The sequence below is a fragment of the Tupaia chinensis genome, unplaced genomic scaffold (assembly GCF_000334495.1).
Source record: "Tupaia chinensis unplaced genomic scaffold, TupChi_1.0 Scaffold144899_1, whole genome shotgun sequence".
Taxonomy (NCBI): domain Eukaryota; kingdom Metazoa; phylum Chordata; class Mammalia; order Scandentia; family Tupaiidae; genus Tupaia; species Tupaia belangeri.
Genome location: NW_006204759.1, coordinates 953888 through 970420, shown reverse-complemented (window position 1 = coordinate 970420; position 16533 = coordinate 953888). Strand labels below are relative to the sequence as shown.

Here is a 16533-nt window from a genome sequence, read left to right as displayed (position 1 = left end):
AATTTGACTAGAAAGGGACAGAGTGAGAGAGAGAGAGAGAGGGAAAGTGAAAAAGCAAGCTGCCAGGTCTGGGACTCGAACTATGATTGAGAATCCAGTGCCCTTAACTACCACACCACCTGCTGCCCCCCCCACCCCCGATTGCTCATTTCTCCAATGTAAAAAAGGGCATTGCTCTAGACCAACCCTTTTCTAAGTTCTCATGGAAATAGGGAAGGCAAGAATGGAGCAGTGGGAAGGCTAGAAGAGACAGTCCTTGGAGCTGCCCGCCCCAGCCTTTCCTCTGTGAGCTGGACAGACTCTGGGGTTTCAGGCCCAGAAAACAATGTTCCCACCACCCTTTCCCACTGCTTTGCCCTATCTAAGTACATTGCAAACCAGGGCCTCCATGCTCAGGGGATCCCTCATCACTCGTCCCCAGCTAACAGGGGAAAGGAAAAGTCCAGGAACAGAAGGGAGGGCACAGCAGCAGCGACAGCAGCACCAGCAACTTCCCGCCAAGCTTGCTTTGGGCCCAGCACCAGCCCAGGGCGTGGACATCCCTGGGCCTCAGTCACCCTGAAGGCAGGCCTCCCTGCCTCCCTGCCTCCCAGAGGAGGACGGGTGTGGAGAGCCGCTAGACAGTTAAAGGCAGGCAGGGTGGGCCCTGAAGGTGGGCTGTGAGACTGACCCAGAGGCCCCACCTGGCAGGAGGAGGTCGCGTCCAGCAGCTGTGACCGCTCTGCCTAGGAGGATATTCCAGGCTTCCCCAGGGTCCCCTCCACGCCAGCTTGCCTGCCTCCCCCGATCACCCACCAAGCCCCAACAATTTATGTCCTCCTTGGACCTTGTGGCCGGGTCAGGCCCTAACTCCCACTTACAGTCATGGCTGTCCCTAAGGATAAGGCTGCCCTGCAGGGTCCCCTCTCCACAGCCCAGGCAGCGAGACAGAAAGAGCTCTCAGCCCCAGGGCACCCCGCACCCGAGACATGGCACCATCTGCAGGTCCCTGGACGGCACCTCGCCCTCCGCTCGCCTGCTCTCAGCTGCTGCTCCCAGTTCCCTGTGCTCTAGGAGAGCGTGTTCTAGGGGAGTGGGCCACCTCCAGGCCTCTGCTCATGCCAGACCCTCCACCTGGGACACCTGTGCCTATCCCTAAACTCTCTTATACCTGCTCACACCTACTCCTTTCTTTTATGTTTTTGTCATTGGATGCAATCCCCAAAGGGGATGGCCATGCTGCAATCCCTTCTCCTCTTGGGATATGTTGGGCGTGCACACACAGTTGGCCTGATTTTCAAGCCACTGGGTTTGGGATTCGAACCACTCTCAGCTATATGAGAGTCCAGTGCCTTAACCACCACACTACCTGCTGGTCCCCTACTCCTTTAAGACTTTGTTTAGACGTGACCTTCACAGAAGGCTTCTCCTTGATCTCCTCCAAAACAAGTCAAAAGCCGATTCTCGGAGTTTCTGTAAGACCTGAGCATATGTCATTACGAGGCCACGTGCACTCCCCGTCTCCCTCTCCAGAATGTGAGTCTCTGAAGGACCAGGTCCTGCTCTGTCCGGCCCCTGCCCACCTCCCCGTCTTCCTCCCATGCCATGCATCCTCTTACTCTCTGCTTTCAAGCCACACTGGCCTCACGTCAGGCCCTCCACTTGCCATGCTCCTCCTGCCTCAGGACCTTCGCACATGCTGCTCCTCTGCCTGGATGCTCCTCTCCCACATTCCCATCACCCTGTCAGGAAACCTCTCGTGGTGCTCAGTCTAAGCGAGGGCCCTGGCCTGTTACCACCATCCGAGCAGCTGTGCGCGGGTAATATTTGCATAATGTTCACTTCTCTCTCTCCCTCTGTGCTGTAAGAAGGGGCCTGTGTGGGTCCTGCCTGCTGCTGGACAACCTGGCACATAGTAGGGCTTTGGAAACATCTGATGGCTGGTGGCCGGGGTTCGGGGAGCCCCGAGATGTAGCTGGGACAGGAAGATCTCCAGGCTTCCCGAAGGGCCCAGGGGCACAGCTCCCTGCAGCCAGGAGTTGGAGGTACTCTGCTTTACGGAGCAGAGGCCTTGCAGGGCGTACGGCCCGGGGAAGGAGATAAAAGCACCCGCTCTTCTAAAAAGAGCTACAAGAACTTCTGGCTGCTGCAGAGCAACAGACAAGGTCAGAGCGGACCGAAGGGAGCACTAGCGGGCTCGGTGGTCCTGCCAGACCCTTGTACAAGTGCAGGGAGACGCCTCTGCCTGGTGTCAGAGGACAGAGAGGCAGACGGACTGATTTCATCTCTGGTCCCTCCCCGGCTGGGGCTGGTGGGGGCTGGAGGAGCAAGCCATCGGGCAGAGGGGACAAGCTAAGCGTGGTGCGAGGATTCCTGCAAATCATGCATGGCTCCACTCCTCTGGGCGTTTCAGATTAATTTTCCTATCCCCCTTTGATGTTTCAGCTCTGTCCCCTGCAGGCCTAAAACATCTCATTGTAAATTCCTTGAACTTAGTCCCTTTCGGGAAATGTTGGCTCCAGTAACCGGCACAGCTTGATGGATGAAGGGGCACTGTTGGACTCAGCAGACTCCAGGGACCCCCAACCCCTTGGAGGGGTGGGAGGGGACTGGCCAGCAGGAGGGGCATCTGAGAGCCCCCCTTCCCATCCCCAGCCACAGTGGGCAGTGGGTGGAGACGGCCAGACCTAACCAGAGCTGAGGGGTCACCAGGTGGAAGATACAGGAGAACGGGGACCTCAAAGGTGGCAGACTAGTACCGAGGACCAGAGAAGCCCTGGGTAGCACAGAAGAGACCTAGGAGAATTGGGGGCTGGCTGCGTGTTTCCACCCGGGGCAGTTCTTTCCCCTTTCGGCGCTTCTCGGCTCTGTCCTGACGGTGCCAGCCACTTCACGCTGAAGTGGGCATCCTGAGGTCAAAGGTGCCCCGCCTAAAGGGCCTGCGGACTTGGGGCTTGGAGGCAGATGAGAGAAGGCAGACGAGGTGGTCTGGCCCCCTGAGCCTGTCACACCGGGAAGAACGAAGCTTGGGAGTTGGGCAGACCCAAGTGAGGCCCCGGCCCTGCCACTCACTCACTAAGTGACACAAACAAGGGTGCACAGCCTCCCCTACCCCGTCTGAGAAATGGAGACCAATTCCGCATAGTGGCTAAGTGAGAAGCCAGCCGCGAAGCCCCAGCTCGGGCCTGGAGTGCCGGGCGCATTCACAGGAGCCTCTCTCCAAACTTCTCAGGGGTCCCTGAGCATATGGGTCTTGTCCAAGAACAGAGGGAAACAGGGACAGCCCGGGAAGGGAGGTCCTGGCAGGGCCTAGGGCATACTCACTTGGCTCGTAGGGCAAGCTGCCGATCGTTGGGACAGACCCACTGGTCATTGCCACTGCCAAAGATGGTGTCAGCCATGGCTCGCAGGAGTCACATCTGAGGAGAGAGAGACAGGGCGTCACTGGTGGGGGTGCAGGGTGCAGACAGCTGCCCTCTGAACTCAGGCACAGACATGGGCACTCTGGTACCAGCAATCTGCAGATATCATCTCCTGCCGGGGCCTGGAATCTCACCGCCAGAATCACTCCTCCAGCAAAAAGGTGTTGCCCTCAAATCTCCTTTTCAAAAGACTCATCATTCTGGGAAGGGGGACCAGGTGGATCACGTGGCTAAGTGACAAGAGTGGACGAGGCTAGCAGGACACCAAAGGATAGAATCAGGAAGAGAAGAGGAGCACGCTTAGTCATTTCCAAGTCGGCTGGCAGGCCCGGCAGCCGTCCAGTCCCTGCCCCTTCCCCACTCAGCTCCTGCTGCACTGAGCACGTAGCCTAGCAGTAGGGGCCGGGCCCAGGAGTGTACAGCTAGACAGCTGGGAAAACCCTATGCTGCTCCCAAACTGGGGGGCCCAGAGTGGTGGCCCTTGAACAAGCACAGGGAGACACCTCTGCCTGGTGTCAGAGGAGAGAGAAGCAGACGGACCGACTCCACCTCTGGGCCTAGGCTCTGCTCCCCCATGAGGTTCATACAGTGTAGGCCGGAGCAGGGGAGCAGGGGGCAGAGGGCAGCCCGGTGGCCAGGACCGCCACTGGGACAACTCCACGGGGCAACAAGCGAGGGACTGTGATATAAGTGGCACCCTAGGAATCCGGCAGGGAGGAGACCTGCTGCGGAACTTCCTGAGGGTTGAACAGAGCCGCTAGCTCGGCAGGCTTTCCCCTCGACGTCTATGAGAGGACCAACCCCAGTCGTGTATCCTGAGGGTGCTGCTCGTGCACTCTGCAGGGAGCGTGTCGGCGAGCGAGCGAGTGAGTGTGTTGGGGAACAGAGAGGAGGGGAAGAGAGTGAGAGATGAGTTTGAGACTACCTCAATCCCAGAGCAAGGACGAGGGGCTATACTGCGTCAGCCACACTCGCCTGGTCTAACCCCACCGAGGCCAGTGACCTCTTTGCCCTCTTAAAAAATACGGAGGTTGTCGTCGATGATGACATGTATGGTAATATCCTTGACTGAGCCAATATAGGACGTAGTCTCAGAAAATCTCATTCTGTATACTGTATTGATGTGCAGTGCATGAATGTAAATTAATAAATAATTTTTTTAAATATCAAGGTTGGGGACTAGCAGATAGTAAAATAGTTACATTGCTGGACTCCTACATGGCAAGCTGTGGTTTGAGTCCCGGACCCGGTGGCTTGAAATTCACGCGGGGCACATGTGCATGTGAGCCCAAAATCTTGAGAGGGGAATGAAGAAGGGATTGCAACACGGTCATCCCCCTAGGAGATGATTTCTTGTTTTCTGTCTCTCCATCTCTCTGGCGAGCCCACATGCCCTACAGCAAAAATTCTCTAAAAATATATAGAGAGAGGTTGGAAATCTGACACTTCCTCAGACATGATAGAGAGTAACCTTATGACCCAGAAACTCCACAGGCATGCATGTGCCGTGACCCAGGGCTGGCTGAAGCTGGGTGTGGATCCCAGCATCAAACCCATGCTGGGAGTGCTGTTTTTCTGTCTTTCTTCTCTGTCTCATTTGTTCATGGAAGAGATAAATAAGCTTACGAGTACTGAAAACATATGTTCACACAAAGACTTGCGTGCATCGTTCATAGCGGTATTATTTAAAACAGTCAAAAGTAGAAACAACCGAATTATCCATTAACTGACAAGTGGATAAAATTTGCATATCCCACAGAGCAGAGTATTACTGGGCCATAAAAAGGAACAAGGTGTTGGCATCTGCTATAAACCAGAGGAATCTTGAAAATGTTATGCTAAATGAAAAAAGCTATTCAAAGACCACATATTGTATCATTTCATTTATATGAAATGTCCAGAATAAGCAGGTCTAAAACAGAGAGTAGATTTAGTGGTCGTCAGAGACTGGGAGAGGAGGAGGAATGCGGTTCAGGGTCTTTTTGGGGGGTGATGAGAATGTTTCGGAGTTAAACAGTGGCAATGATTACACAATCATGTGAATATACTAAAACCACTTCATTGTAGTTTTTAAAAGTATAACTTTGGGTCACAGGTGACTTGGTGGCTAAGGTGGCTGGATCCCACATGGCCGAGTGCATGGTTCAAGTCCTGGACCTGGCAGCTTGGAAAAATACTCTGGGCATGTGAGTGTGCGTGCATGTGTGCCTGCCCTAAATCCCAAGAGAAGAGTGGAGGAGAAAGGATGGTGGCATGGCCATTCCCTCTGGGGGGTGATTTCTCACTTTCCCTCTCTTCCTGTCTCTCTCCGGTGAGCACACCCACAGCAGAAACTATTTTTTTTTATTTAAATGTGATGATATGTAAATTAAGCTATTGTAAAATAAACTGTTGTAAAGATTTATTTAGTTGTATTATTATTATTATTTCAAATTTGCTCTAGGGCATGTGCACACACTAGAGAGAGAGAATGTAAGAAAGCAAGCCGCCAGGTCCAGGACTCAAACTGCAGTTGGCAGTTTGGGAGTCCAGTGGCTTGACCACCATGCCACCTTCTGGTCCTCTCAAAAATTCTTAAGGACTCCAAAGTATATTTACAGTATTTGAAAATTAAAACTGATAAAACATTTTTATTAAAAATTAAAAATTCTTATAAAAATTATATTAAAAAAGATCATTAGATGTTCACATAATTTATGAAAAATATGTATTTTTTTTTTGGAGAGATTTTCACTGTAGGGCGCGTGCGCTCGCCAGACAGACAGAGAGAGACATAGAGACAGAAAGCGAGAAATCACCCCCCAGGGGGGATGGTCACGCCACAATCCCTTCTCCTCCATTCTCCTCTCGGGATCTTGGGCACGCACGCACACGTGCCTGGCGTGAGTTTTAAGCCACCGGGTCCGGGACACGAACCACGGTCGACTACGTGGGAGTCCAGCGACATAGCCATTACGCTAACTGCTGGTTCCCAAAAATATGTATTTTCAAAGCAAAAATAGAACCTTCCCAGTGGCCTCATGGTTAAGAGAGCTGGATCTCACATGGCTGACTGTGGTTCAAATCCTGGCCCCAGGAGCTTGAAAAGCACACCAAATACGTGTACTTGCATGCCCAAATACACACAGGATGGAGAAGAGGAGAAGGGATTGTGGCATGACCAAACCCGGCGGGGTGTGTGTGTGTGTGCCTTTTCCTTCCCCTCTCTCTCTGGCAAGTGTACATACCCTGGCAATAAAAAACAAACCAAAAAAAAAAAAAAAAAAAACCCTCAAAAGCAGCTAGCGAGACAAATAGCATTGTTTTACATTTGTACAAATTTATTTAACGTCTGCCTTAACAAAAGACAGCTGGATGATCCCTTCTGATTTTTCATTCAATCTTCTGTGATGTGCCGTTCCATTACAGTCTATGAAGGACACCCCTCCCTGGCCCCCCGCCCCTGCAATATACAGATGTGTACGGTAGTGGGAAAAGGGAGGAGTATTTAAATAGCCTTTCTAGATCATTGAAGATAGTTTTCCTTACTATTGCACCAAAACTCAATAGATGGTCATTCTTTTTATAAACGTTCATTCATTCATTTAATTCTTCATGAGACAGAGTGTTAGAGAAAGGCACCCCAGCAGGCTTCTCCGCCCTCAGCCTCGCCAGATGGGGGCATACATACATGCTAGCCCATTGTATACAGGGGCCCCTAGGACTTGAACCCAGGACCTTCCCATGTGGGTCCTGATGTGTTACCACTACACCACCATGTGGCCCCCTGATGGTAGTTTCTTTAAGAAGAGTTTCAATGTGGCATCTGAAACCACATTAATGAACTCTTCACTTTTTGTACATTTGTGAAAGAATGAGACCAAGAGTCTTCTTACAATGAAAATAACTTTCCCCTCATGCACACCTTGAAAGCTGTTAGGGAACCTGGGAGATCCTTGGACCATGCTTTGAGATCTGCTCTTCCAGACCAAGGTCACCCATTTCTGTGACGACCAGCAGGGGGCAGCACACAGGCTGCAACTAACTAACCCACACAGGATCTTATCCACACTTGTCTCTTCCCACGGGCACAAAGGGCTTCTGCTCTTTCAGGTAGGATGTGACGGTGTCTGTGAGCCAGCCTGGGAAAGGGACCTGGACGAACCCCAGCCCCAAAGAGCCAGGTGTGGAGACCCCATGGCCAGCCCAGCACTGGGAAGGCCTCAGGTGCTACCATCACCCAAGGCCTTTTCAGAGTTAAACTCCTGACCTTCTCCCAAAGGACACTGACATACAAACCCAGGAAAACACAGCCAGGGTCAAAATGCCATGTTCATCTGACAACCCACCCCAGCCTTTGGTGCCCCATGGCGTGTTTCGTTTTGTTTTGAAGTTGCTGTTATCTTGTGAATAGCACAGTCACGCTAAGTTGCGTGGGTGTGAAAAGCGCTACTCTGCTGGAAGTAAACATTTAAAACATACCACAACTCAGTAGCCCTGCTTCTTGGACTATTCTTTTTTTACTATTCTGGTAGCATCAAGAAATGGAAGTGAAGGGGGTCTCCCTGACAAAGAGGAAGAGACGGTGTCCTGAGTAAACCGGTGTCCAGGAGGCCAAGGTCATGGCCTCACAGGCAGCTGCTCCCACCTTGGCCTGCAGGGGGAGCTGCGGACCGGGCTACAAGCCTTGAGCCTTCCTCTCCATCCTGCTGAGGCTGTGTGGAGGGGATACACCAGAGGACTCCAGAGGAGAGGAGCAAGCCTCGGGAACTCGGGGTTCCTTGACAGAAGAACCCCATTTTCAAAACCTTCTGAACCAAAAGCAGATGGGGCTGTAGGGAGCACAGGCCGGGAGAAAGAGGGGTCCCATGCTCTGACGCCCAAACCTTCTCTCCTCAGCGGTGTTTACAGGTGGTGGGCACCAGGGGAGGGCAGGGTCACAGGTGGGGGGGTGCGTCCCTCAGCTGCTAGCTGAGACCCACCCTCAAGGGATCTCTAGGGAATGAACCCCATTGTTTCCTACAGAACACTTGTTAGGGGGGGGGCAGATTTGTGGGAAGGGGTCCTGGCCAGGGAACACCCAAGCTAAAACTTATCCGTCCTCTGACCCATTTGGGGTCTATTCTTGTTCTAACTTTAGATGAAACAACTCATCAACCTGTGGCCACCCACAACATCTAATCCTAACTCTTCCCGTTCGACAGATGAGAGGTTGGGAGACAGAAAAGACACCTGACTGCTGTCCCCTGACCCTCAATCAGTATTGCCCGCATCACAGCCCCGCCTGCCCTGCGTACGGAGGGGAACCTGCTGTGGCAGTCGGGAAGGTGGGAAGCAAAAGGCCCACGAATCTCCAGTTGTCCTACGAACTTGCCAGAAGTCCAAGAACAAGTCAGCTGTCTTCCCTGGCCGCAGTGCCCCAGCTGGTGTGAAGGAAGTGAGATGGACAGGCTGGAGTGACTGCTCTGTGCAATCCCAAAACCTGGGTCTACCTGCAGACCAGGGGAGGCGAGAGTGGCAGACGAGGGACTGGACAGAGCCCTGTGGTGGGAGCTGAGGGCTCCCGCAGCCTGGGAGGTGGGGACTGAGCCCTCACCCCAGCCTCGCTGCAGGGCGGGATGGAGGAGGGCACACTGTGTCCCTGCCCCTCTCCCTGAACTCCAGGTCAAGTGCCCCGTAAGAGATGGCAGGAGGTCACCTCCAGGGCCTGGGGCCATGACTGGGCTGGGCACTGCCCAGGGCAGGATTTGAGTTAAGGACAGAAAGGAGAACCCAGGAGAGTCCAGTGCCACCCTGGCTGTGGCTGGCACCTCCACGGGCTCAGCTGTCCCCACCACACGGAGCAACCTTGAGACAGATAGTGGGAGAAGAAGGGCAACTCGAGGAGGCGCAGTTTATAAGCTGCCAGCGGAGGTTCTCCAAAGCCCTGCCGTTCAAATTGGTGGCGGCTCCCTGACTCGGCAGCCCGGGGCCTGCAGCAAAGTAGATGCTAAGGCCCTTTGGCCTTAGCGGACCAGGAGGAACCAGGGCGCAGGCCAGCCGCTCAGAGCAGATGGGCCGGCTCCCACCACACCCTGTGACCTGTTGACTCATTGGCTGGATTCCCCGCAGGGCAGTCAGCCGCAAGGCAGTTCTGTCTGACAACTGAGCGGACTGCCCACCCGGGGCTGGGGCACCCACAAGGCCTCCACTGGGAAGCCAAGGGCTCCTGATGCCACCCGGAGGAGCAGAGGCTGCTGCCGGCTGGCCTGGCACGCCACAGCAGCTCACGAGCTCGTGGTAACACCCTGCAGCACAGAGGCTCAGTTGGGCCCTGTGGGGAGGCGACCAACAGTTGCCTGGTGACAACTGACTGCTGCTTAAAATGTCTAGGGGATGGAGGTCCATCAGCCCCAGGCAACTCGCTGAGGCAGATCTGTAAAAACAAACACAGTCTGAGAGGGACTCAGTTGTCTCCCTCAAGTCAAAAGCTGTCTGTTAGGTGCTGGTCAAGCAGGCACGGGCCCTAGCACAGCAAACTCCATGGAGTCGCCCACCGTCCCTTCCCGGGGCACTAGAGGATATTACATTACAAAGAGAACACTGCCCCCAACACGCACGCTCTTAGCATTTCAATGTGGCACCGGTCAACTTTTCCTAGCTATTTATACACAGATTTGAAATAAAATTGGGTTATTTCTAAATTTTAATTTTTTAAAAGAATTATTGTATTGAACTGTATTTACTTCATTTATTTTTTTAGAGGTTTTTGCTAATATGGCGTGTGTGCTCACCAGAGAGAGAGACAGAGAGACAGAAAGCGAGAAATCACCCCCAGGGGGGATGGCCACGTCACAATCCCTTCTCCTCCATTCTCCTCTAGGGATCTTGGGCATGCACGCACACGCGCCCGGCGTGAGTTTAAGCCACCGGGTCCAGGACTCAAACCGTGGTCGACTACATGGGAGTCCAGCGACATAGCCATTACGCTAACTGCTGGCCCCTATTTATTTTATTTATTTATTATTTTAATCTAACCAAAGAGGGACAGAGAGAGAGAGACAGACAGACAGACAGAGAAAGTAAGCCACCAGGTCCAGGACTCGAACTGTACTCGGCCATGTGGGAGTCCAGCTCCCTTAACCATCACATCACCAGCCGGTCCCCAATTTTATTTTATTTTTGCTAGCAGCACATGCACTCACCAGAGAGAGATGGAGAGAGGAAGGAAAGTGAGAAAGCTCCCCCCATGGGGGATAGTCACACTATAATCCCTTCCCTTCCATCCTCCTTTTAGGATTTTGGGCACTCACACACATACATGCACACCAGGTGTTTTTTTCAAGTTGCTGAATATGGGACTCAAACTGAGCAGTCAGCCATGTGGGATCCAGCCACCTTAATCACCAGGCCATGGCTGGCCCCTAAAATTGGATTTTCACTACATATACGACTTACTTCGCTTTCTTATTACACCGCCCATTCCTAACTATCACAGTTTTCAAAAATATGGGAGCCGGATGGCTGTGCGGCAGCGACATAACTGGACCCACTAGCCGAGCGTGCCGATGCATGCCCAGAGTCCAAGCTGGCTGAGACGGGGCGGACTATGGTGTGGGGACCCCTCTAGGGGTGTCTGCCTCTCTCTCCCTTTCTGAAGAAAATAAAACTTCTTGAAAATACGATTTCTAACTACAGCTTAGTATTCTGGGCATAATATATTTAACAATATTTCTTGTTTGGGGGCACAGAGACTGTTCCTAATTTCGCTCTGTTACGTTGAACATCCAACTAGATACCCTGGGAGATAAAGCTCTGTGCCCATCTCTGACGAGACCCTTAGGGTAAATTCCGAAAAGGGAAAGTGAGCGCATTTTTAAAAAGTATTTTTTGGAGGGACCAGCAGTTGGTGTAATGGCTGTATCGCTGGACTCCCATGTAGTCGACCGTGGTTCGAGTCCCAGACCTGGTGATTTAATCTCACACCGGGCGCGTGTGCGTGCGTGCCCAAGATCCCAAGAGGAGAATGGAGGAGAAGGGATTGCGGCGTGGCCATCCCCCCTGGGGGTGATTTCTCACTTTCTGTCTCTATGTCTTTCTGGTGAGTGCACACGCCCTATAGCAAAAAACCTCTCCAAAAAAAAAAAGGTATTTTGGGGGGCCAGCAGGTGGCATGGAGGTTAAGGCAGCTGAATCCTACACAATCAACTGCACAGTTCGAGTCCTGGACCCAGCAGCTTGAAAATCACACCAGGCATGTGTGCACACATTCCAGGATCCCATGAAGAACATGGAGAAAAGAATATAGTATGGCCACCGCCCCTCTCAGGGGTGACTTCTCACTTTCCCTCTCTCTGTCTCACTCTCTGGCAAGCAAGCACAACCTATAGCAACACTTAAAAGTATTTTTTGTGCTAGTTTTCCTACAGGGATGCTCATGGCCTTGCCGAGCTGTCAGTTGCAGGCCTCATGACTGCTTTTTCCAAAGCATGTATAGAATTATTCAGCACAGGGACCAGCAGTTAGCGTAATGGCTATGTCACTGGAATCCCATGTAGTCTACTGTGGTTCAAGTCTCGGACCTGGCAGCTTAAACTCACACCAAGCGCATGTGCGTGTGTGCCCACCCAAGAGGAGAATGGAGGAGAAGGGATTGCGGCATGGCCATCCCCCCCCGGGGGGGGTGATTTCTTGCTTTCTATCTCTCTGTCTCTCTCTTTCTGGTGAGCACACACGCCCTATAGCCAAAACCTCTCTAAAAAAGAAAAAAAATAAAAAAGAATTATTCACCACAAAAAATCGGCTAAAGAGCCGGACAGAGGCATAATGATAAAACACAACGCTCCACGAGACAATGTCACATGAGAAAGCTCCAAGTTTAAGTGTGGACACCTTCCTGAGTATGCCAGGCACACCTGTGCCACGAGCCAGGGCTGGCTGAGGCTGGCAACAGACCACGGTATCAGGACCCTCTTGAAGGTGCTGTGTGTGTGTGTGTGTGTGTGTGTGAGTGTGTATGTGTCTTTCTCTCTCTCCTGGAAGAAATAAATAAATAACCAAATAATTTTTTTAAAAAAACTTCTGCTGCAGACAGCTGTATCCTGTTGGCCTAATGGGGATTTTATATTTTCCATCTCAGAATTCAAAGATGGGAGAACCTATTTGTAGATCTCAATTAGTTGGTTTCAATTATGCATACAGTCCTCTAATCACTAAAAAATGGCCTCCTCTTTGCAAACATGCACATCGACTTAAAAAAGGCTTCTACCTCTTTGACAGACTTCCTGGGCTCGGAGCTGCTACCCTGAGCACAGACCCTAGAGCCTTGCGGGTCCGAGTGACTCAGGGCAGACCCTGTATCATCTCTCCAGCCCAAAGTTCTCCTCTGAAAAGGGGGGAGAGCCTCTACCCCCACCGCAAGGTCACGGGGAGGGTGCGACAAGGACACATTCCATAAAGTCCGGAGAGCAGCGTGGACAGTTATTACACCGGGAAGCTGCTATCTGACCCCCTCAACCTCCCAGACTTACAGCAGCCATAACACAGCATGGAAAAACTACCCGCCTACAGCTGTATCTAGCACATACCAGGCTTTGAAAAAGAGCTCCAGAGGGTAAAAGGACCTGCCCCAGAGAGGCTGGATCCCCCTACCCCGCCCCCAGGCTCCCCCTGTAGGGAGGGGACCACGGCAACCCAGTGAGCACAGGACAGTTTATCACCACGCCTTTCCCCTGGGGCTGTTATCCCTCCTACCTTCAGACCCCTGCGTTTCTTATCTCCTTGGTTTTATTTCAGGGACACTTCCACGGATGCGACCGCCTTCAGACTCCCCAGAGTGGGGCACAAGTGAGTGAACGCTCAAGCGTTCACAGGGGAGCTGTGAGGGTGTGCAGTAAGCCCAGCCGATCTGGATGTCCGGAGTCTGCCTTGAGGAGGTCCTATGTGACCCCACGAGAGACTCCCCAGGACCATGGCCACACTGTGGCCCCTAAGTGATGGAGACAGAGGAAGCCCGGGCATGAGTGTGGATGCCCAGGACAGACCACCTGTACAGTGAGAGGAGCGAAGATCCAGGGAGAAGAGCTGCAGGCAGGTGCAGGCACGGGCTAAGTAAACCCCGTGTGTCTCAGAGGGGACGCCCACACGCAAAGGCACACGCAGGACACGGCAAGTGCAGGATACCAGCTCCTAGCAGCCACAGACGACACTCAACTGCATCCTCCACCTGAGGAGCAGGTGGCTTCTTCTGACCGCTCAGTCATGACTCTTAGAGCAAATGCACAGCCCAGCCAATAGCAGCCGGACTGCCCCAACAGCCCAGGACGGACGCAGGAACCGTCGCTACGATGGGTGTCAACCACCGAGTTCGGGTGTGGCTGTCTCACAGCCTTATCATGACAATATACAACTGATATAAATGGTATCTGGCAAATAAAATCCCAACCTGGACCTCAACGTCCGGCCAACCCCTTCCCAGAACAATCTGAAGTCTGATTTTCCACTTAGGGTGGAAAGGTCAGAAGACCAGACGAGGCAGGCCAACAGGAAACACAAGAAGCAAGCAAAGCCCGCTCCCCTCCCCACCCAGGAGCCAGGGAAGCGCCACGGAGAGAGGGGGCTGGGGAGGGCCTGAAGCCTTTGCAGGTGGCTTCTGCAAAAGAAGGAAAAGAGGCTTTGTCCCAAGGGCCAGATCTGAGCTGGTGCCCAGAACGCTGCGTTGGAAAGGAGTCAGGGCCCGTATCTAGCCTCCGCGGGACAGGACGCTGTCATCTGTTAGTCATGTCTGCCCCAGGTGTGGGAGCGGAGGGTGCCTGCACATTTGCTGCTGTGGGGTTTGCCATCCCACGACACCCCGCTGTGCACAGACCATAGTGGTAGAGGAGGAGAGGAAGGTTTAAAGGAGGGAGAAAAACAAACAGGACAATTATAAAAGAATACTTGCCACCACGCTGGTGCTTCCCATGGCCTCAAAGACACTCTGCAGGAGCCCTCAGTTCTACACTCGGGTATTAATATTCCAGGGAACCCTTAGCAACGGGCCCTGACATCTGCTCTGTTACTATGATACGGGAAACATGATGATAGCAGCGAGATAAGGTGAGCCCAGACAGCAACATTTCCTGCACCTGTCAGGCTGAGCCGGGAGGATGAAAGATGCAGACAGGGAGCCTCAAAGGCCTGTCTGGAACGCAAAGGAACCATTCACTCAAAAGCGTCTGGGGCTGCTTCTGCACAAAGCAGGGCTCGAATGGATTTGGGAGATGAAACGGAGCCCCAGGGAAGTGCGCGCCTGACAAACATCCCTGAAAGTCCACCCTGTCATCAGGCACCCTGCCAGATCTGCTTCCTGAGGGTGACTCTTCCCTCCTCCCAGCCCTGATTCTGCCCCTCTCAACCAGACTGTGGCAAAAGCTTCCTAATCAGCCTTTGGACCTCCGGGGGCTCACCCTTGCACTTCATGTACAGACAGAGTCTTCCTTACAGCCTAGGTCAAGCCTTGGGATAGCCCTCAACAACCTTCCATGGCTCCCTACTGCCAAAAGAAAAAAAGCCAAGCTGCATTCAAGGCCTTTCATGATCTGATTTAAACTATTCTTCTTGTCTCTACTGCCACCACATCCCCCCTGCAATCTGAGCACTCCAGCCACTAGGACACAAATATGTTCTGGTCAGTCTTGTCCCCCACGTCCTTTCATCTGGAACACTTCCTTTCCTAAAATTTAATTCGCCAGAGGGTATGTGAGCTAGAGTGAGAGAGGGAGGGAGACGGGGGCGGGCAAGGCGGGGAGACAGAGAGCACTCCTGCTGGGGTATCACACTGCAAGCCCTTCTCCCGATTCTCCATCTTCTTGGGATTTGGGGCACACAGGCAAATGCATCTGGGTTTTTTCCCCAAGCCACTGGGGTCAGGATTTGAACTGCGTGGTCAGGCACATGAGATCCAGCTCCCCCGACCACTGGGCTCGCCCTGGAACACCTTTTCTAATACTGTTTACCTACAGATGCCTAGCACCACCCTCTGGGAAACCTCTCGTCCCTCCCCACCCGACTCCCATTCAGAACTGATTCTACGTCCCTCCCCTCAGCGTTTCATTCCACCCGTACCCTGGTTGGTCTCTACCTCGGTGACTCTATAAAGACACAGCTCGGGGATGCGTCTCAGGGCCTGTGGGCTTGCAGAGTACCCGGAACATGGTGGGTATCCAGAACACCTTCAGGGAAACATTAACCCTCACGCGCTTACCACAGCCCTCAGCACAACACCCAGTCTCCACGGCCTGGCGTCTAAGACCACACAGCGCGCCCCCACCTCCCTGACCTGCCTCTTCCTCCCAGCCACGCACAGGCCTGTCCACAGGTCAGGTTCACCTGTCCCGTCTCCAGCCTACTCTGCAAGGCAGTTTACACCAACCGAGACCATGGGAAATCTAGAAGAGACTGCAGCTCTTTAGGAATGGTCAACAGGTTCATCGAGGCAGTCCGGTCAGGCTCAATATCAGAAATAACAGGTGGGCGTTGGAGCATCCAAGTATTTCCAGAGAGAAAAGGAATCCAGAAAGATTAGGCAGAAGAACCAGGGCCAGCCTGTGGCCTGGTGGTTAAGGCAGCAGGATCCCACACGGCAGACTGAGCGGGTCAAGTTCTGACCTGGCAGCTTGGAAAACATGCCGGGCGCATGTGCGTGTGTGCCCAAAATCCTGAAAGGAGAGCGAAGAAGGGACTGCTGTGTGACCATCCCCATGGGGAGTGCTTTCTCACGTCCCTTCTCGCTCTCCCTCTCTCAGGGAAGTGCATACGTCCTCTAACAAATTTTAAAAAGGAAAGGAAGAAGTGGAACCGAATGTTAGGTGCGGTGACGGCATGTGACCACGACATGCCAGTGTGGGAAGCGCAGTTAACGTGCCCGGCAGGCACCATCTACAGAGGAAAAGGATTTGGGATTACGAGGGAAATAAGTTCCTTACTCATGTTCGAAGGATGATCTCGTTACTCAAATGAAGGCACCCTACCTGTCCTCCGGCTCCTGCTCAGATTCCTCCTGGAGGGGTGGGCTCTCTAAGACCCTCCAGCCGCTGCTCAGATCCCTGCAGCCATTGTCTGCACCCTCTGGGTGACCCATGACCGTTCCACGGCACACGCCCACTCAGCCACAGAGCTGACAGTCTGCTGCTGT

The 16533-nt window shown here is 53.1% G+C and overlaps 1 protein-coding gene across 12 annotated transcripts in view; it reads right to left on the bottom strand.

Annotated features, from left to right (window-relative positions):
* Window positions 1-16533, bottom strand: part of RPH3AL (rabphilin 3A like (without C2 domains)) — a 171638-nt gene that overhangs the window by 105761 nt on the left and 49344 nt on the right. For 7 of the 12 annotated variants that reach the window (XM_006167527.3, XM_027767893.1, XM_027767896.1 and 4 more), the window contains exons 1-2: window positions 14302-14359; window positions 3304-3398 (exon numbers count right to left, since the gene is read on the bottom strand). In XM_006167527.3, coding sequence (XP_006167589.1) covers window positions 3304-3380 — 77 coding nt within the window. In that variant the 5' untranslated portion in view covers window positions 3381-3398; window positions 14302-14359. Of the gene's footprint in view, window positions 1-3303; window positions 3399-14301; window positions 14360-16533 lie in introns of those variants that run through there. The other 5 variants (XM_014583844.2, XM_006167528.3, XM_027767892.1 and 2 more) reach the window with 1 other exon arrangement.